The sequence below is a fragment of the Rhincodon typus genome, chromosome 26 (assembly GCF_021869965.1).
Source record: "Rhincodon typus isolate 14 chromosome 26, sRhiTyp1.1, whole genome shotgun sequence".
In the NCBI taxonomy this organism is placed as follows: domain Eukaryota; kingdom Metazoa; phylum Chordata; class Chondrichthyes; order Orectolobiformes; family Rhincodontidae; genus Rhincodon; species Rhincodon typus.
The window spans coordinates 16,851,029-16,872,459 of record NC_063357.1 but is presented as its reverse complement, the minus strand read 5'-3'; the positions used below and the strand labels follow the sequence as shown (position 1 = coordinate 16,872,459).

General features: G+C 40.2%; 1 protein-coding gene across 1 annotated transcript in view; it reads left to right on the top strand.

Annotated features, from left to right (window-relative positions):
* Positions 1–21,431, top strand: part of slc6a4a (solute carrier family 6 member 4a) — a 64,661-nt gene that overhangs the window by 1,298 nt on the left and 41,932 nt on the right. Inside the window, exons 2-6 of the mRNA XM_048612753.1 lie at positions 485–580; positions 1,710–2,270; positions 7,716–7,850; positions 11,599–11,818; positions 13,955–14,093. Coding sequence (XP_048468710.1) covers positions 1,847–2,270; positions 7,716–7,850; positions 11,599–11,818; positions 13,955–14,093 — 918 coding nt within the window. The 5' untranslated portion in view covers positions 485–580; positions 1,710–1,846. The remainder of the gene's footprint in view (positions 1–484; positions 581–1,709; positions 2,271–7,715; positions 7,851–11,598; positions 11,819–13,954; positions 14,094–21,431) is intronic.

Genomic DNA, 21,431 nt, shown 5'->3' with positions numbered 1-21,431 from the left:
TTCGTCACAGTAGATACCCCAGTCTGAAAATAGTCCTGAAGAAATCATAATGGACTCGAAACGTTAACGCTGTTTCTCTCTGACCACAGATGCTGCCAGACCTGCCGTGTTTCTTCGGCATTCTCTGTTTGTTTCAGATTTCCAGCATCTGCAGTATTTTCCCTATGCCGTTGAAAACAGATCCGAACTGGCCGGCAATAGTTCACAGCCGTGAAATGATTTGTTGATTTTGTTTCTGAATTTCTAATTTCGCAATTTTATCGGTGACCTCTGCGAGAGGAATTGACTGTTTTTGCAGCCCTTTGCAGTGCCTCGGGTGGTTGTTTGCAATTGCGCCTGAACTCTGACTGGCATCGCTTGTTTATATTGTTAGGCAGTCCAGATGTGAAGGCACAGTTATTTGCTTTATCCGAGCTGACCAGTTAGAGAAACTAGTTCTGATTGTTTTTACAACCTGCGCTCTTATGTTTTGATAACATTTCAGGACTCAACACGAACAGTCCCAGATTCAACTTGTCAGCTGTGACTGCCCTTTAGTATCTGAAAGAGATCCAGCAGCAACAGCGGAACCTTAAAGCAGGTATCGATAATCCAAATCTAAATCAGACACAAATACCTGAGCTCGGGCAATCGCCTAAAACGATCGAACATAAAACAGTGGCTGGACATTAGGTTAAGTTTTGTAAATGGGAAATATATTTGGAATTCGTATTTTTTCAGAACACCATTCCTCATCGACCAATCAGCACCAAAACTAAACGAAACGTCTGTATTTACATTAAAGTATTGTATGGGGAGAATGTAATGCTGCCACGATACACTTAGGAACCTCGGATCAATAACGATGGCATTGGTCTTATTTCTAACGGGTGATGGGAGAGTTAACTACCAATCTCCAATCCGTCTTCAGTGAGTTTGCAGCGATAGATATGACTGAAAAAGCGGGATCACTAAAGGGAACACCGCGGCTGCCTTTGTTAGGGCGATGCTCCCATCCCTTTTAACACAAAAAAAAACTTTTCGATTTAAAAACAAAAACTCCTCGAACTTATTTCATTAAACTTCTGTTAGCACAACTGGGAATTTCCTGCATCACACTTACAATTATGGATTAGTCCTCTTGAAGGGTTAGTATTTATAAAATAAAAATTGGACATTTTGAACATGTTGATAGGCCCCCACAGTCATTTTAAAGATGTTTAACAAGATCGGCCACAGCCATCTGCAAGGTTACATCTGGTTTGTGTTGTTACATAGCTGGCGTTTCCCTGCAGATCGATCAACAGTGGATAGCTAAGTTCATATTCAGAAGGTAGTCAATTCCAATACTTAATAGAGTTTCAGAAGGAGTCGAGCAACGTACATTCAATGTAGATAAACGAACGCGTCTTTCTCAGGAGATGGGTTACAGTTTTCCTAACCTGTATTGGTCACATTTTATTTTACACAGTGTATGTTCTCGTACTTAAGAGTAAAAGCGTAAGTGAAACAGACTATTATCGGGGTTTCGGGCGAACTTTTTTTTAAAAAAATGCACCAATTCCTTTCGTTTATCTGCGTGTGTCGTACGGTATTATCGTGTCATACAAACATTGCTTCGCCTTGTTGATATAGGAAACGCCTTAACTTTCTGTATAAGAGATGCTGGAACCCAGCTTTGTGTTGCTTGTTTAATTCGTGTTGACACTTTGTGTGTGTACAATGTCCAGGTGAGTACGGAAATCCCAGCGGAACAGTGCAGCAACTTTGACCCGGGACCAGGTACCACCCGGAGCGGCTTGACCTGCTCAAGCAAAGAGAGCTCTTGCTGCCAATGGACATCAAAGAGGTCTGTTAAAGCAGAGGAATGGCGGTGATTCTCCCCCTAAACAACGAGATCTCTCCCCTCAACTCCGAAAAAGAGGTGTCGGAGCCCATTAAAGATGAGGATTACAAGGAGAATGGCGTGCTGATTAAGAACTCCATTTCCGGCCACAAGCTTTCCGAAGACGGCGATAAGTCACCCTCCGGCAGCTTGGAGAAAGGGGACGCGGGCTGTATGTTCAATGGGTACTCGGCTGTGCAGAGCCCAGGGGGACGGAGCAGCCCCGGCGATGGAGATCGAGCTGCTCCCCTGGCCTCACTGCCGCTGCAGGAGATCGACAAGGCGCCGGCTATAGCCCGGGAAACCTGGAGCAAAAAAGCAGACTTCTTATTCTCGGTCATCGGGTACGCGGTGGACCTGGGCAATGTCTGGCGTTTCCCTTACATCGCGTACCAGAACGGGGGCGGTAAGTGCTCGAATAATAACACCAGGAATTGCTGGAAAAAAAGGTCTCAGCAGGTCTGTGGAGAGGAATCCGAGTTAACGTTTCGGGTCCACTGACCCTTCCTCAGAAGTCGATCTTGGCCAAGCTTTGAAATCATTTTACACTCGATTCTCGGAGTGAGAGAACCGACGGAAATCCAGCAACTGTTGGTTGGTTCCACTCCTCCTGCTATTCCCCCACCCCAAACCTGTTACATTTGTCACTGGATGAAAGGAGGATGGGGGTGACCTTATAGAGGCTTATAAAATCATGAGGGATAGAGCTAAGGTGAATGGCAGGTGTCTTTTCCTTAGGGTGGGGAATTTCAAGACCAGGGGCATATTTTTAAGGTGAGAGGAGAAAGATTTAAAAAGGACTGGAGGGGCATTTTTGTTTTACACAGAGAGTCGTTTGTGTGTGGACTGAACTTGTGGTGGATGCTGCTACAGTTACAACGTTTAAAATGTATTTGTAAAAGTTCATGAATAGGAAAGGCTTTGAAGGATCAGGGCAGGCAGGTGGGACTAGTTTAGTCTGGCATTATGGTTGGTATGGATTGGTTGGACTGAAGGGTCTGTTTCTGTGCTGTATGACTCTATAACTCTAAGTATTTATTTTGAAAGTTACTATTAAATCTGTTTCCATAATCCAGTAAACAGTACGTTCACAACGTCCTTCAAAAATGATTCTCCTCATCATACCTAGTGTTCTTTTGCCAATTATCTTCAATCCGTGCCTTGTGGTTACTGTTTGTCATGTATGCCACTGGAAAACCCTAACCCTAATCCTCGGCTATATCCTTCAGCTACATTTCCTTCCCTGTCCAATCCCTGGGGTGACATTGTAGCTCAATGGATGGCACTGTTGCCTCACAGTGCCAGGGACCTAGGTTCAGTTCTACCCTCAGGTGAAGGTTTGTGTGGAGTTTGCACATTCTCCCTGTCTCTGTGTAGGTTTCCTCCCTCAGTCTAAAGATCACAGAAATCATCATAATTGAATCCCTACAGTGTGGAAACAGGCCCTTCGGCCCAACCAGTCCACACCGACACTCAGAGCATTCCACCCAGACCCATTCCCCCAGAACCCACCTAACCTGCACATCCCTGAACACATTTAGCATGGCCAATCCACCTAGCATGCACATCTTTGGAGTGTGGGAGGAAACAAGAGCACCCAGAGGAAACCCACGCAGACAAGGGGAGAATGTGCAAACCCCACACAGACAGTTGCCCAAGGGTGGGATCAAAGCCGGGTTCCTGGCGCTGTGAGGCAGCAGTGCTAACCACTGTGCCACCATGCTGTGTGTAGGTTAGGTGGATTTGTTGTGCTAAATTGCCCGCAGTGTCCAGGGATGTGCAGGAGAGGTGGATTAGCCTTGGGAAATGCAGAGTTATAGGGTTGGGGGTGAGTCTGGGTAAGATGCTGTTCGGTGGCCATTGAATAGCTGAATAGCTTGCTTCCACACTGTAGGGATTCTATGATTCTCTAACGTTTTCAACAATCTTGTGTTGCTTGGCACTTGTGGAAAGGGGAATTTGTAAAAATAAGAGCAGTTAGCCCTTTCAAACAAGCTCCAGGGCTTTCAAAAAAAGCTTCAGACTCAAGCTATCTGAAGAAGGTTCACTGGATGCGAAATGTTAACTCTGATTTTTGTCTATAGATGCTACCAGACCTGCTGAGCTTTTCCAGCAATTTCTGTTTTTGTTTCTGATTTCCAGCATCCACAGTTCTTCTGTTTCTTTGCAAACGTTCATCTTTAGATTTCCATAATGTTTGTGAAATGGTAACTAGATTAAACATTATTTTCTTGTCAAAAGTCTCTCCCTAATCATTACTGTGAATACACAGTTCTGATTTTTTGCTACAATAATTAACCTACATTATCCAGCAACTTTGATCTGCCTTCTGCTTCCCAAATGAATGCTACAGCTTAGTATTTAGCAAAATTAATACATCTATAAATATTATTTAAACAAAAGTGCATGGTATTTTGTGGAATCATTCCCACATCAGAACTAGCTAATCAGCCAGCAACTTTTCCATAATAAATGGTTATATGAATAAATAATATTTATCCCTTAATGATAGAAATCTTTCCCACTCCTGTTGTCAATAAATGTTGGTGATATTATCTTACAGTGGGAATTCTAGATTAATTTTAGCAGGTCAACTTATATAGTGTTCACTTAACTTGTTCCACTGTGTAGAAAGTCATCATCATGTTCTAAGAATGACCAGTCTGCCAAAGCTGCTTCAGTGAGTGGGTAGGTCAGTATACTGCCCTACATGGTGCTGAACCAGACCACAAAGGTTCAAGGCCCATTTTACATCTGTTTAAAGTTAACCTATCTCTGCAGGGGTCACCCAAATTTTGATTTCCTTTCCCAAGCTGGAGAAGCAGAGAAAAGATATCTTGTCCAAACTATTAATTATTAACCAGTGATTCCTGTTTAGGATGTGAGAAGGTCAGCCTTGGTAATGACGATGTTCCTTTATCTCTCATCCTCTCAGTAACAGCATGTTTATACCCATATTTTTAGCTCTTATTAAAACTGGTCATCTGTGTGAGTTTCTGGGGAAATTCCAGCGTCCATGGAGCTGTACCCCAGCGACAATTGACAGTAGTAGAGAGAAAAAGGAAATACATGCAGAATTTGTTGTTATGGAGCCAGTTTGCTGCTGCTGTCCCATTTGGGGGAAAAAAAAGAAACCCCAGTGCATTTTGTAAGGGCTCTATATAAATACAACTTGTGATGACCTGTGTGTTTTGAAACATACATATTATCATTAACCTTGATTAAACACACCACTTGGCAGGGACTGCTATGTTTGAATCATGACCATGCTGGGGATTAAATATTGCACAAGGCAAGGGTAGAAAGATCAAAACATTACATTGAAAACCATTTAAATCATCCTGTCGGTCACTTACATGTCATAAAATGGAAATACTAAATAAGACATTTCACTCAAATTGACCAGACTACTAAATAGACAATTTCATTGATGAAATTTAGCAATGGATTAATTACAACTGGCTTAGCAGTGAATTCAGACATCATATTTCTTTCAACAATTGTAATTCATATTTGGATCATATGTAGCAAAAGGGATTTCAGTTTTATATCGCAAAACTAGCCTGGACTCTAATAATCAATGTGACAATATATTACAGACAGGTTACAAAATGAAAAATAAATGATGGAAGTAGTACTGATGATAAGTGTAATTTGCATCTCTGGCACCACAAATTATGTGACTATTATGTAATTTTTCCACATATCACTTTTAAAAAGAAAGTAACAAGCCAGGAAAACTGAAATCTTCATACAAGGAATATATTTCTTTTATCTCACCTGCTGCTGTAGAATCTAATTAATGATCAAACATAGCCAATATTTCAATTAAATGATGCTTATCATAGAATCATAGTGCACAGACTGAAGCCATTTGGCCCCTTATGCCTGTCCAGCCCCTTGACAGTGTTAACCAATTATCTCAACTTTCCTGCTCTTTCCACACAGTGCTGCAAATTTTTAATTACATATTCACTGCCCTTTCAAACATTGAACCTGTACCCACCACTCTTTCAACAGATCATGATAACCCACTACTTAAATACATTTTCATCTCCTCTCTGATTATTTTGCCAATTAATTTGAATCAATGTATTCTGGTTACCAATCCTTCTGCCGGTAGGAACAGGGTATACTTGACAATTATTAATTTTGGTTACATTTGTTTCCCATTCCCTGCAGGCGTGTCTGGATGTTTAAGCCATTATATTATTGACCGTCTGAATTGAGTCATGTGGAGAATATCACACCTCCTTTCACACAGGGTATTTCTGAATCCTATTCATTCTCTGTCAGAATATGTAATCAAATAATTCACATCGGAAACAACATCTCACTAGGCACCAATATGTAAGATGATTACCTCTTGAATCTTACATTTGGACCTTTTAGACCATGATATCAATAAATAATTTGAACAGTTGTTGGGTGAAGCAAATTATTTTGAGAATTGTTACACTTTTCCTTGTTGTTACAAGGAGCTGAGCTTTGATTAGGATTAACAAGGTGTTGAGCTTTGATTGTATTCTAGAATTAGGTTTATTAGATGTTGTCTCAAGGATTCCAAAATGTAACTGTGTTCCTCAGGTATTTGCAATCAGTCATTGATGGTAGGAAGCATTTCCAACACTTCCCTTCTGCCTACAATCATCACAGATTTGTTTCAGGGAGGCATCTACTGGCAGCCAGACATTAGTTCTACAAAAAGCTGGTAATTAAATAGAATAATAGTGTATTAAATATGGACTTCTATTAAAAATATAATTTATTGGAAAGATACCCTGAAACCCATGTGATCTGAAATTATATCTGTACTGTAAATATTATCATGCTGAGTCTTTACCCAGAGTGGTGAGCCTGTGGAACTCTGCTACAGAAAGTGATTGAGGCCAAAATACTGAGTGTTTTCTAGAAGGAGCAAGGTGTATTCTTGGGCGAAAAAGATCAAAGGGCATGGGGAGAATACAGGAACAAGATAGTGAGTTGGATGATTGGCCATGATCATATTGAATGATGGAGCAGACTGGAGGGGCCAAATGGCCTACTCCTGCTCTTTTATATTCTGCATTACCACATTTCAATAATTATGGTTACTATGATCAAATACGCAACCAAGATGTAAAATAACTTGAATGATGTGTAACAAAAAGAGGAGATTCAGTTGCTTGGGCTGATTAACACATTTGAATATTACACAATAGTTGTCATTAAATTGGCAGAAGGCATCTTTCAGGCAAGAATGGTACATATACTTCCTTTTGTGAATGAAATATCAAGAAATATCAAGAAAACCAAATCAAGATAATCTCACTGATTTTTTGCTAATTTGGATAGGATGCAGGCGTATTACTGCCTTAAAATGAGTTTCACACTGAAGTTCACATTTCCAAGCCTATTAAGATCAAACATCCTTTTCCTTATTGGTGATTTTATTTGTTCATTGTCTTTCCTCCATTATCTATTCTGATTGCAAATCTAATCAAGCTTTTTTCTTTCATTGCTACCAGCAGTTGTAGCTTAAACTTGGGTTCTCTATTTTGAAGCTTTGTGCTTCGCTGTAAAAAACACTTCTAGTATTATAAACTGAATTCGAGTTCTCTGACAGCCATACTGGGTCTTGGGCTCATGTTCATTGACTTACTCATCAAGGATTCTGAATTATTGACCTCTGAATATGTACTTGTCCTAACAAACATCTGAACTTAAAAAGATTTGCTAAAATTTGATAGCTATCTAATTTGCACAGGTCATTAACACATAATCCAGAAGTCAGGGTTAAAATCATCACATTCTGGAGTTTATTCATTGTCTTTGTAATGCTTATGGTGTCTTTACACTTTGTAAATTCCAGGAGCCTTTCTCATCCCCTATCTCCTGATGGCTGTGTTTGGAGGCATCCCACTCTTTTATATGGAGTTGGCGTTGGGACAGTATCACAAAAATGGAGCAATTTCTATATGGAGGAAAATATGCCCAATTTTCAAAGGTAAGGCCAACTTTCTTACTGGCACTGAAGAATGATTCATACTTGCTTCAACCTTTTTCCTTTTCATAGGTGTCATTTTAAGCGAAATGTAGCTTGAATAATAGTTCGTGAATTAATTTTGAGAACTGTGGATTTTTGTTTAATTAATTCGTAGGATATGGGCATAATTTGCTAAGCCAACATTTATTGCCCATCCCTAATTGCCCTTGAGAAGGTGGTGGTGAGCTGCGTTCTTGAACCATTGCAGTGTTGGTATGTGGGTATGAAATAACCTGACTGGAAAGGAACATTGTTTATTGTTGAACACCAAAATACCGATGGCATACGTAGGATAGTCTCCGACCAAGACAGACAGCATTGCTGACCTGCTTTAATTTTATTTATATCGAAAATAAATAAACAACTTAACTTTTTTTTGCCATCACTGAATGACCATTTTTTTTTTCCTTCAATTGACAACCACCAGTAAATTACCGTGTTTCCAATGGAATACTTTAAGTGCAAAACCAGTTATAGACAATGCAAACTATCAGCAGTAAGAGAGGGGCAGGCCTGCTTTAATTTATATTTTCTAATCAACCTGTTCAGAGATGTTACTACACACTTCTGGAGCAGATGAAATCTGAATCCAGATCTCCTAGCCCAGAGGTTGGGATACTACTACTGTGCCATAAGAGCCCTCCAGACCTGTTTTATTTTGTTTCTTTTGTTATCAACCTGCTCATCAATGTTATTACACACCTCTGGAACAGGTGGGTCTTGAACCCAGGCCTCTTAGTTCAGAGATGGGGTCACTGTGCTACGAGAGCCTGCCGACCATTTTTTAAAGGGCTCAGGTGATGAGTTTCAGTTGGGCAGGCCATTGCCTGCTACCAGGGAACTCATTCTCAAAGAGCTTCAAGCGAAGATTAATCAGTGATTCTCCATAAGCCTTGTAGGGGGTTAGTACAGGGTGCATCCACAGTGCTGTTACGGGAAATTCCAGGATTTTGACCCAATGACAATGAAGGAGTGGCGATGTGGTTATGAATTAAGATGGTGTGTGGCTTGGAAGTGGTGGTGTTCCCATGCATCTGCTGTCCTTGTCTTTGTAGGTGGCAGAGGTCACAGATTTGGAAAGTGCTGTCAAAAGAGCCTGGGTGAGTTACTGCAGTGCATCTTATAAATGCTACAGTCTGCTACTGTGGTAGGTGGTGTAGAGAGTAAATGTGGAAGGTGGTGAATAGGATGCCAATCAAGTGGCCTGCTTTGTTCTGGATGGCATTGAGCTTTTGAGTGTTGTTGGAGCTGCATCCATCTAGGCAAATGGAGAGAATTTCATCACACTCCTGACTTGTTCCTTGGACAGGCACTGAGGTGTTACTCACCACATAATTTCCAGTTTCTGACCTATTTACAGTACCCACAGTATTTATGTAGCCAGTCCAGTTTATTTTCTCATCAATGGTAATCCTCCAGGATGTTGATAGTGGGAGATTCAGCAATAGTAATGCCTTTGACCAGCAAGTGACAATGGTTAGATTCTTTCTTGTTTGAGTCAGTCGTTGCTTGGTGTTTGTGTGGTGCAATTCATACTTGCCATTTATCAGCCCAAGCCTGACTGTTGTCCAGATTGTGCTGCACATGAACACGAGCTGCTTCAGTATCTGAGGAGTCGTGAATGGTGCTAATGATTGTGCAATCATCAGTGAACATCCCTAATGCTGCCTTCACGATGGAGGGAAGGTCATTGAAGCAGCTGAAGATGATCGGGCTTAGGACACTACCCTGTGGAACACCTGTGGAGATGTCCTGGAGCTGAGGTGATTGATCTCCAACAACCAGAACCATCTTCTGTTGTGCTAGGTATGACTCTAACCAGTGCAGAGTTCCCCTGATTCCCATTGATTCTAGATTTGCCACAGTTTGATGTCAAGGACAGTCACTGTCACCACACCTCTGAAGTTCAGCAGTTTTGACCTTGTTTGGACCGAGACTGTAAAGAAATCAGGAGCTGGGTGGTCCTGCCAGAACCCAAACTGAGTGTCACTGAGCAGATTATTGTTGAGCAAGTGCTGTTTGATGCCAGTATTGACGACCCTTTCCAACACTTAGCTGTTGATTATGAGTGGACTGATAGAGCAGTAAGTGGTTGGTTAGATTTGTCCTTTTTTAGCGGACAGGACTCAGCTGGGAAATTTTTCACATTGTTGGATAGCTGCCAGTGTTGTAACCATTCTAAAACAACTTGGCTAGTAGCATGGCTAGTTCTAGAGCACAACTCTTCAGCATGATTGCTGGAATGTTGTCAGAGTGCATACCTTTTCAGTATCTGGTGGCTTTACACTTTATTGATGTTGCATAGAATGAATTGAATTGGTTGATTGCTGGAAACCTCAGAAGAAGGCTGAGTTGCATCATCCAGTCAGCATTTCTGGCTGACGATGGATGCAAATGCATCAGCTTTGTCTATTGCACTGAAGTGTCAGGCTCTCCTATTAATGAGGACATTTGTGAAGCCGCCTCAAAAATTTTAATTAGCTGCTGCTATTCACTAGGTTAGATCAGATTATACTGTGTGTTAGTTGCACAAAGTAAACTGTCAAAGGTCAATTTTTATAAGGACAGAGATTCATACTCTGTCATCAAAGATCCAGGCACAGATGTTGAATTTCATGCATACTGTCTAAATTTCAGGTCCTCCCAAACTCTGTTCACCGTAAAAACCGAAATAATTGTGGATGCTGTAAATCAGAAACAAAAGCAGAAATTGCTGGAGATACTCAGCAGGTCTGACAGCATCTGTTGAGAGAGAATTGGGGAGGTTTTCAGGAAGGGTCACTCAAACTGAAACATTAACTCGGATTTCTGTCCACAGATGCTGCCAGACCTGCTGAGCTTTTTCAGCTATCTCTGTTCTCCATATCCTATCTAGCACAAAATTTGTCACCTCTCTTCTCAATATTCTACATTATTTCCGTTCCACCAACAACTAGAATTCACAATCTTTATCCTCAATTTTAAATCTTCTCATGGTTTTACTCTGAAATGTGTTCATACCATGAAACCTCCCACACAATTCTCCATTCCTCCAATGCTAACAATTTGTGTGACACCCCTCCAGAGAGCTAGGTGCAGTTTACAAGGTTTTCATTAGATAAGTAAGCCTTAAAGTTGCCTCTGATCATCAATTTTATTATTGTACCTATTGCTGATGCACAGCCAATGAATGTCTAGTTTGTCAGTCGAGCATGAAAATATACTGTTTAGAGTAAACAGAGACTTAGAATTGCGGGTTAACTCGTGTTCCGTTCCTATTGTAATTGGGATGCAAGTGATGATTAGAATGAATTTAACCCAGCCAAAACCTATTCCATTACAGTTAACGAAAATCAAGCACAATAACTCACTTTGGACCTTCAGTAATTGCTGTCTGGTTGTTATAACTGAAATTATCATATTATCTCAAGAGAAACAGCAAAAGTCACACTTGAACATTGCAATCATACTTGCTGAGAATCTCACTGTGGAATATTTGTCTCATAGAAAGTAGCATTAAAACACAATACTGAATGCAAGCTAAACCCTGCTTCATTAGAGCTGTTTTACCTTTTTATTATTCTGTATTTCAGTTCCAAGGTTGGGAAGTCAGGTATCAACTGAAACCTTGGTTGATTTTTATAAGTAAAATATCTAACTATTGTAATGGTTCTTCAGTCTCTGCTTTTTCTAGATTCTTTCAAACATTATCCCCTTTCATTCTTTGTAGGGATTGGATATGCAATCTGTATAGTAGCACTATATGTTTCCTTTTACTACAATACCATTATCGCCTGGGCTTTGTACTACCTCTACTCATCATTTACTTCTGAGCTCCCATGGACCAGCTGTAACAATAAATGGAATACTCAGAACTGCACCAAATACTTTGTAAAAGATAACATCACCTGGACCAAGTACTCCACCTCTCCTGCAGAAGAGTTTTACATGTAAGTGCATGTAACTGCATCCTGTGCTTCGGGCAAGAAAACTCAGCCAGGTTAAGTATCTGGCTTGCCAGTCTGTTTCAGGAAGCTGGAGTGTTGATAGAAAAAAAATACTTCCAACTTTATGCCACCCAATGACTCTTGGCAGAGTCTGCCTGAATCATTGTCACTTAAAAAGCAAAACTGCAAAATCCATTTGTCAATGCTTGATCAAGGTACTATTGTCAGTCCATTTTGATTTCCATTGTTGTCAGCGCAGTCATGATGAGCTAAATGGCCTCCTACTGAGCTGTATTGTTCTGGGAATATCCCAATAGACAGGGAGTAGCACATGTGTGATAATTTATGGTGGTACTAACAGAGCAGAGTGTTTGGGATACTAGCTATTCACCTGGACTTTTTTCAAAGCAACAAAAAGTCAGCATTTTCTGCAGTGGAGGAAGGAAATTTAGTGCCATTGTCTCCTTCAGTAAAGGAACAGCCAAGCCAATATCATTAAGTGTGTCCTATCAGATTACCTTTAATGTGTATTTTATTCCACTCTGCAGTCCAACCCATCACAGCTGTTCTTTACAATCATCATCCGCTTCTTCATAAACTGTCGATGCATTGCTCACATAGTGTGATGTATGATTGTGATGTATTTCATAAGGATATACATAAATGAAATCCACAAGCTTCTATATGAAAATAGGAAATCTCATAAAATCATCACTGAAGCATTCAGTTCCTCAGTTAATTAAAAGTATTTTTTTTGTTGGTGATTAATTGTCTACATGCACTTGGGTCAGAATTGCTTTCATGTGCACTTTTGGCTGTTGCCCAATTCTGACCTTCATTTTATTTCACTTTGGCACTGTTTTGGCTTTATCCGATTACAGTTCCTTGTACAATAGTGATGTTGTTTATTGATTTTTCAATCTCTCATGTGAATAGTTATACATAAATCTGTGTTGCCATCACTAAGGAAGGTTTCTCCCTCTTTCTTCTACCAGTTTCTCACACTAACAAGTGGCAGAGTCATTACTCCCTTCCTGCATTCCAAAACTTAATGTGGCTTAACTAAGAACATTTTCCATCTTAAAGTTGAGAAAATATGTTAGATCCTGGCTGTGAAAATATGTTACTGCACTTAGATATGTGCATATTTGCGCCTAGAAAAGTCTCATTTGATGAAATATGTGGATGTATTTTAATAAAAACACTCAAAAGAGGACTTTTTAAAAAAAAAACATGATGACCAAGTCAACAGTGCAGCAAAAGTAGGTAGGGATACAGAGAAGGCCAGATTTAGAACAACCTGAGCTCGAACGTAGAGCTGGGGAAGATTTATGGAGGATATGCTAAGATCATGGAGCTATTTCAAAACAAGAACGAGAAATTTGAAAGCAACTCACTAGAGGACAGAGAGCCAGTGCAGGTTGGTGTGGACGCTTCCATCAACGATGTTATTGTACCCTGTATTTAAAAAAAAAAATTAGGAAAAGTAAAAGGGACTCCATGTTAGGGTTCTGCAAAAAACAAATCAGCTAAAAGTCTAGCTGATGCTGAAATTCACCTTGAGCAACAGCACAAAGAAGGCTGTAGCCATGTTGAAATCTGTTTTACACCCTGCCTAATTTCCTGTTCCAATGTCAGTTGCTTTCCTGAGGACATTAGTGAACTAGATGGATTTTTACAACCATAGTTGCCATCAGACCACCTTTTAATTCCAGATTTTATTTGATGCAAATCTCACCATTTTAGGCTGGTTGGTAAGATGGCTGGTTTGCAATGCAGAGTGATGCCACACAGCATGGGTTTAATTCCTGCACTTGCTGAGGCTTCCATAAAGGTCCAACATTCTTAACCTTGCCCCTAACCTGAGGCATGGTGACCCTCAGGTTAAACTCATCAATAGCCTAATGAAAGAGCAGCCCTATAGTCCTCTGTCACTATGATAACTTTTCCTTCATCACTTGTGAAGTCAACATTTGTTGCCCATCTTTAATTGCCTTGTGGAAGAAGGGGAATGAGAGATTGTAAGGAAACAAAATCACCCAGGGAACTTTGAGACTAAAAGAAATCAATGATGCATTTTTTATGCAAATTGACATCTGAAAATATCGCTGTAATCTGTGACATTTATTTTCATTGCAGTCGCCAAGTACTTCAGGTTAACAAATCAAACGGATTGGATGACCTGGGTGGCATCAGCTGGCAGTTAGCACTTTGTCTCTTCTTTATATTTGTTGTGGTGTATTTTAGTATTTGGAAAGGTGTAAAGACTTCTGGAAAGGTAGGTGGACCTAAATCATATTGAAAAAGAGACTGTGTGTGTGTGTTTGTCGATCTAGCATTTTTTATACTTTCACAGGTTAAAAGGTCAACATTTATTGCACATCTCTAATTATCCTTCAGAAGTTTGTGCTGAGCCTCCCTGCTATAGTCCATCTAATACATGTACACTCACTGTGCTGTTCAGAAAGGAAACCGTCCAGGCAATAGGTGGGACCCATTACTATGTTTATAAATCAAATGTAGAGTATTAGACTGAATAATTAGACACAGGACTAGCAATTGAAGAAGATCAATTATTGCTTTTAATGAGTTAATGATTCTTGGTAAAGTTATGTAGACCATTCCAATAATTTATTTTGGTAAAATTTTGCGGTTAGTAGCTGCATTTTAATTCTTACGAGTTACAATTTTCACAGCAGACATAGACATGAACAGCCAATCTTATGCAGATTTTAAAAAGTATCAAAAAGTCATTCATTTTCTTGAGTGGAGCAAATGAAATTTGCCAAGAGCATAATATCATCTCTGGACAAGATATGAAAATTGTTATTAAGCAGTTATTGTTATCAATAAACTCAGAACATTTATAAAAGGGATTCAGCCCAAGAGAGAGAATAGTTGTAGCCACTCTCTCACAGGTTCTTCTTTCTACTGCTGCCAGAATATCTCATGTCTCTGCTTTTCAGACATTTCTTACTCCCTAAGTGGTGTCATTTTCTTGCCTGTGATCGGGTTTGATAGAATCAGGACTTTTAAGTTCTAAACATCTAATTCTAAATGTACGATTTCAGTTGTGACATCTCTCTGGAAGAGGTCCAAAGTGCACTCGTTATGGTCATACTGTTTTGTGGAGATCAACTCCTCCATTGATTCTCTGACAATTCTAGTCTCCATTTGTCACTTATTAAATTATGCACTGATCCAGTTCTACAACATATTTGACTGTGCTTCCACTAAATTCATGTCAAGGTTACAAATGACCAGGGATCTTGGCTGTTCGCACCAATAATTAGGCTCAGCCAAAACAATCTTGGTTGAGTTTTGAATAATCTCATCCTTTTGTCTTTGAAATTGCTGTTTTTTTGGCCAAAGGCATGAGTTCTATCTCCAGAGAAACAAAATGTAACCATGTACAAATGATCCCACAATAACTGTAATTTAATACATCTGTTGAAATTTCATGAAAAAAGTTAAAAATTAAAACTCATTTTACCTCATCTCATCTAAGATAGAACTTGCACTTTGCTTCCATTGCCAAGGTTTGAATCCCTTTTCCAAGTTTAATACTCTAATTTCTATTCCTAACTTTATTGAGTCCTAGGAGTTCTCTTCTGTACGTACCACGAGTTGATATTTATGATGCTTGCATTCACCTCATTAACAATTGTTTTAATACTGAACTTCTGAATCATTTTATTGTGTTTCAAACTATTTTATCACTAGGCTTGTAATTGTAATTAAAAATATTGCAAAATTTCCAATTTTAAGTTCACTTCCTTGGGCTATTCCAGGTCTTTTAAAAAACTCTCGCAATGGCTACACAAATATCTCTCGTAAACTTAAGAGGCTGGGTATGCACTGTATGTTATGCATTTTTTATTGGAACATTATTAATTGCAGAGTTGATGAGTTCTTGTGATTCACATTTTAGCACCTAAAAGAGTCTGATTCACAATTGACAATGGGAAAACAAAAATACTTGCATTCACAAGGTGTCATTCATGACCTCCAGAATCTCTCAAATGCAGAAGTGCTAAAAAGCTGGGATATTTTCCTGGTGCTTGCCATTGTCCAATGAATGGAGGAGGGTGAACTTGCACCACACAAAGACATGGACACAGGATGGGGTTACAAATTTTGAGGATAATTTCTGGTGAAGCCCACACAGACGGTTGCACTAGATATTATTCTAGTGGCATCAGTACCCACAATTCATTGGACAATGGGAAACACACCAGTTTCAGAAGGTGCCAGCAGTGGACAACTTTAGCAGTAGGTGCAGGAGTGAACCAAACATCCCCTTCAACTTGCTGCACAATTTAGTATCAGTAAAGTTGATCTTTTGCTGCTACTCCACTTTCGTAACTGTCCCTCACTTTCCTTGTTTCCCTGAGGAACCAAAAAAAAATCTGTCCATCTCAGCCCCAAGTGCCTTCAACAATGGAGAATCCAAAACACTTGAGGTAGAGAATTTGAAAGATTCACAACCCTTTGAGTCAGGAAATACCTCCTCGTCACAGTGTAAGATACTCAGTCCCTTGTTCTGAGATAGTGCACCCATGTTATATATTCTCCCAGGTAGGGCAATCAACTGCTGGATGTCTAATAGTTTCAGAATTTTGTATGTTTAATCAGATACTTGCATTCAACACTTGTGATTCTTTTTAAATTCCAGAGAATATAGGCCTCAACTCTTCATCATAGGTCAACCCCTAATCCAGGCACCAATGTACTGGAGCCAAACTAGTGGAGCTAGTGGGTGGCACAGTGGCTCAGCGGTTAGCACTGCTGCCTCACAGCACCAGGGACCTGGGTTTGAGTCCAGCCTTGGATGACTGTCTGTGTGGAGCTTGCATGGTCTCCCTGTGTCTCTGTGGGTTTCCTTCAGGTGCTCCAGTTTCCTTCCACAGTCCAAGGCTGTGCAGGTTAGCTGAATTGGTCATGGTTACAGGGATAGGGTGGAGGTCCGGGTGGGATGCTGTTCAGAGGGTTGTGTAGATTTGATGGGCAGAATGGTGTCTTTCTGCATTTTAGGGATTCTATGATCCTAGCTGTGCTGACAATAAGACAGTGTTTTTCCTCTTAAATATGGAAACCAAATTATGCACAGTAATGCAGGGATGTCCTCATCAAAGATCCGTACAACTACAGGAGGGCTTCTTATTGTACTCCAGCCCCCTCCCAGTAAAAGCCAACATGTCCTTTGCTTCCTAATTGCTTGCTGTACCTGTGTGTTAATTTTCTGTGTTCCTAGTATGTGTAAACTCAAGTCTCTCCAGACATCAATATTTACAAGTTCCACTTTTAAAAGGCATTCTGCTTTTCTTTCTTACTACCAATGCGAATAGCATAACACTTCAAACATTTGCCATCTTCTTGCAGGCTTATTTAACTCATCTATATCTCTTTACGGCCTCTTCGCATCTTCCTCACAACATCCATTCCTACCTGACTTTGTATCTTTAAAACTTGGATAGATTACTTTCAGTTTCTTTGCCTAAGTCATTAAGGTATGTTGTAAATAAATGAGACCCAGCACAAAGCCTTGTGACACTCTAGTCATTACAAGCTGATAAATTGAAAATGTCCCATTTATATCTACTCTTTGTTTCTAGGACATTAACTAATCCTACATCCATGGTAAAATATTACCCTCAACTCTACAACCCGTTGCCTTGCATATAATCTTTTAGTGTGACACCTTAGTGATTGGCTTTTTAAAATCCAAGTGTAATACATCCACTGGTTCCCCTTTATCTTATTCTATTCAGTAAATCTTCAAAACCTTTAATAAACTTGCCAAGAACAATTTCTTTCGTAAAACTGTTTGCTTTGTTTGATCATGCTAAGGTTTTCTGAATACTTAGTTAAGACTTCCTTAATAAACGATTCCAGCATTTTCTTGATGACTGATGTCAGATCAGCTGGCAATTTTCTCTTAGATTCCTTTCTCAGATTCCAGTCTAGAATCCAAGAAATTTTGGAAAATCGTAACCAGCACATCCTGTATCTCTGCAGCAATCCCAGTTAGAATTCTTGGATGTAGGCCATTAAAGTTCTGTGTGCTGGTCAGATTTTAGCTCCTTGAGATTCTCTACATTAATGCATTTTTAAAATTGTTCTTAACTACATTATGAATCCCTTACTTTTATTTAGCTCCTTGGTTAACCTGTGTGTAATGTGCATGAATTTATGTGAATTCAGACACAATATATTATTGTATGTCATGGCTGTTTCCTTATTCCCTGCACCAAAATTTCTCCAGGTTTTGCCGTTAAGGGACCAATGTTTTCTTAAATTCTACTCTTTTTAAGCACTTATTAAACCTCATTGACCATGATGATCTCTTAAAGTTCTTACAATCGGTTTTCATCTTCCGAGCTAGCTTACTCTTGCATTCTATTTTCTTCATTTTCACCGGTTTAGAAATACTCCTGATCCTCTGTTTTAACACGGGTCTTTGCAACATTAAGCCTTTGCTTTCAATATAACACTATCCTTAACTTGCTTAGTAGGTGGATCTCTCTTGCTTTCTTTTTGGTTTTTCATGAAATACATTTTAGTTGAACATTTTTAATTGTTTCTTTAAATATTTCCCATTATTTCTTTATCACTATATATTTTAGTTTATTTACCCAACCAACCTTAACCAGCTCCCTTCTCATACTGTGTTATCTGCTGTGCTTTAAGTTTCAGAATTTTGCTTAGGACCAGTGTATCTTGCTGTTGTACTTAGACTGCATATTGCTGTATGTTGATCACGTTTCTCAGCGGTTTTTACTATGAGATTACTAATTAACACTGCTTCACTGCACAATACTCAATTCAAAGTAACTCTTTTCCTAATTGATTCCTTTATGTATTGTTCCAGAAGACATTCTACAAATCCATCTTCTAGCCTACCTCTGCCAATTTGATTGGTGCCTTGTATATTTAAAACACTTTACAATTGTTCCATTGCTTTTGTTACAGTTTCAATTATTTCTTGCTTAACGTACAGTTCACCAGTTACTACTGTTAGGTGGCTTAAGAGCTTACATTTTCCTTTTTTTCGAATGTTGATTCTACTTCCTAGTCTTCTGAGCCAAAAACCTTTCCAACTAATGTCCCAATGCCATTCTTTACTATTAGGGCTACTCCTCCTTTTTCACTCTGTCTTTTCAAAATTATTCTTTATTCTGTAATCGGTACTTCTCAACTATGGTCTCCTTGTAACCATGGTTTTACATTTATCAGGGTATTTAGAGTGAGTTTGGAGGTAGAGTGGGTGAGGGACCAATAGGAGGACAGGGTGTGCAGGCCAGAGACGAAGAGCATATCAAAAGATACGAACCCTGAAAAACCAATCTCCAGGAAAGAGTGTAGCCCTCCCAGAGGCTGAACCTTTTACAAATCTCCATGTATTGAGGTTAGTGAAGATTGCACTCTAGGGAGGCCATTCCCAATCTCTGTTCCCAATCTGTGCTAACCCCGATCTCCATTCCCAATCTGTGCCAACCCAATCTCCATCTCCAATTTCTGCACTGTGCTGGAGGACAAGCTGAGACCCATTGGATCTGGTGGACACCCAATGGCAGTGGTGCTGAAGATCACTGTGGCTATCAACTTCTGTGGCTGTGTCTATGAATGCATTGGAGATTTTCTTTTGGAACGTCCCAGTTTGCAGAACATTGATACGTCAAGGAGGTGACTATTGCTGTGTTCAAGATGATAAGCAATGCCACAGCAATTTGGAAAGTCAGGCAGAGAGGCCCATTGGCTTTGGGACTGTCACTGGATCCAATCAAGTGCAAGTTGTCATTGACTGAATGCACATGACTATCAAAGCTCCCATGGACCTGACAGGGCCTTTATTAACAGGAAGGGCTTCTATCCCAGCAACTGGTCTGCTCTGGCAGGAGTGTGACCATTCAGAAAGGACGATCATAACATCATAACATAACATGCCAACATGTATGTTGGCAGCCCCAAGTTGGTCAGCCCCAGGGCAGCTTCTCCAATCCCTTGCACACTTTCAGGGTTGAATACATGGAAATCAGAGATCAAATAAAGACATGGCTATTCCTGCCTGTGAAAGTCCACATGGATGCATGCAGGAGGTACGATACCCACCATAGTCCAGCTTGAGTGAGCAGTCCATTGGCCTTGGGGCTTCTGAAGTTGTGATTCAGGAGCCTAGATCAATCTGTTGGAGTGCGTCATGCCTCAGTGTAGGTTTCCTGAATTAAGATGGTCTGCTGTGTGCTGAACAACCTCAGAACATCATCACAATTTTGCCTCCGACATTGACAATATGCAGGAGTCAGCTGGCCAGTCTGAATGAGGGATCTTTGGACCAGAGGCTGTGTACGTTGAGATATATGTAAACCAACTTAAGGACATCCTGGTTCCTGTGACCTTTTGGCCTTTACAGAAAGATTCCAATAACACCTTACCTGTTTTCACTTCTGCTGATGCATCCTTCATTTTGCCCTGCATCGCCCAGTGCCTGGGTGCACAATCTCAAAGCTGAGGAACTGGATGGTCACACCACATTCGACCCCTTCCAGGCCGTTGTAGGAACAAGGTTGTTTTGTGGGTAAGAACACTCAAAGGAGAAAGCAGTTGAAGAAACAGTAAGAATGAGTGAAAGACCTAACAGAAACAAGGCTTACTGTTTCCAGATAATAATAATCAGCAGTCAACTTGAAGTGAAGCTATGTGTTTCTCCTGGCTGGTGGAGAATTCAAGCTGCTGTCATTTTGCATTTGGTGTGTTGAGCTCATAGATAAGGCTGTTGGAATGCAGAGTTCTGTGCAGCTCTGGCATCCACTGAGTGAGAGCTGGAGCAGGTTTTCCATGGTAGTCACTAACCTCTTGAAGTTAGAAATCGTATACATGCACACACCTGACTTAGGGCTTGGTTGGTCTCTTCGTGATCTGTGCATGGATGTACATAACCTCTGGAAGCTCCACCAATGTTCCACTGCCTCTCGCTGCAGCAGTTGTCATGTTGTAGCTGACTCCAACGACACGCCACCAGCCTGTAGCTCAGAATGGGCCTGGCCTCCCACAGACTTTGTGCATTCAGATAAAGAGATTACCCATGGGGCTGGGATTGCTGTCTCTCAGACTTGCAACCATGCTGTCTTTTCCCAGACACAGGGTTCTAGAGAATTGTTGACCATTTGTAAGCCCAAATATTCCAGATATACATTTAATTTTGAGCTGTATTATCTATTACTGTTTTAAAGACACTTTTAAAGTGAAGAGTACCCAGGAAAGTGGTGTGGTGTGCAATTTTCAATCACCAATGTGCTGGGTCATGGTTGATATAGATTGGAGGGCAAGGGTTGAAATAATTAAATATAGATTTTTTTATCTCCAGTTTATTAAGGTCCCGAGCTCCTTTAGCACTGCTGGAGGAAAATGAAACCAGAAAAGAGTCATCCTGGATTATTCATTGACATTATATTGGATGGTCAGTGACACTGTAAATACCTTGTTAATTTAACCAGTGCAGATTGTACAAGGAGACATTGATTCAAATGAAGAGAGACAGCTGCAGGCCTGGTAACATAAGGTCCTTTCCACACTTGGACTGAATGGGGCAGATACAGTATTGAGAAATCGTTTC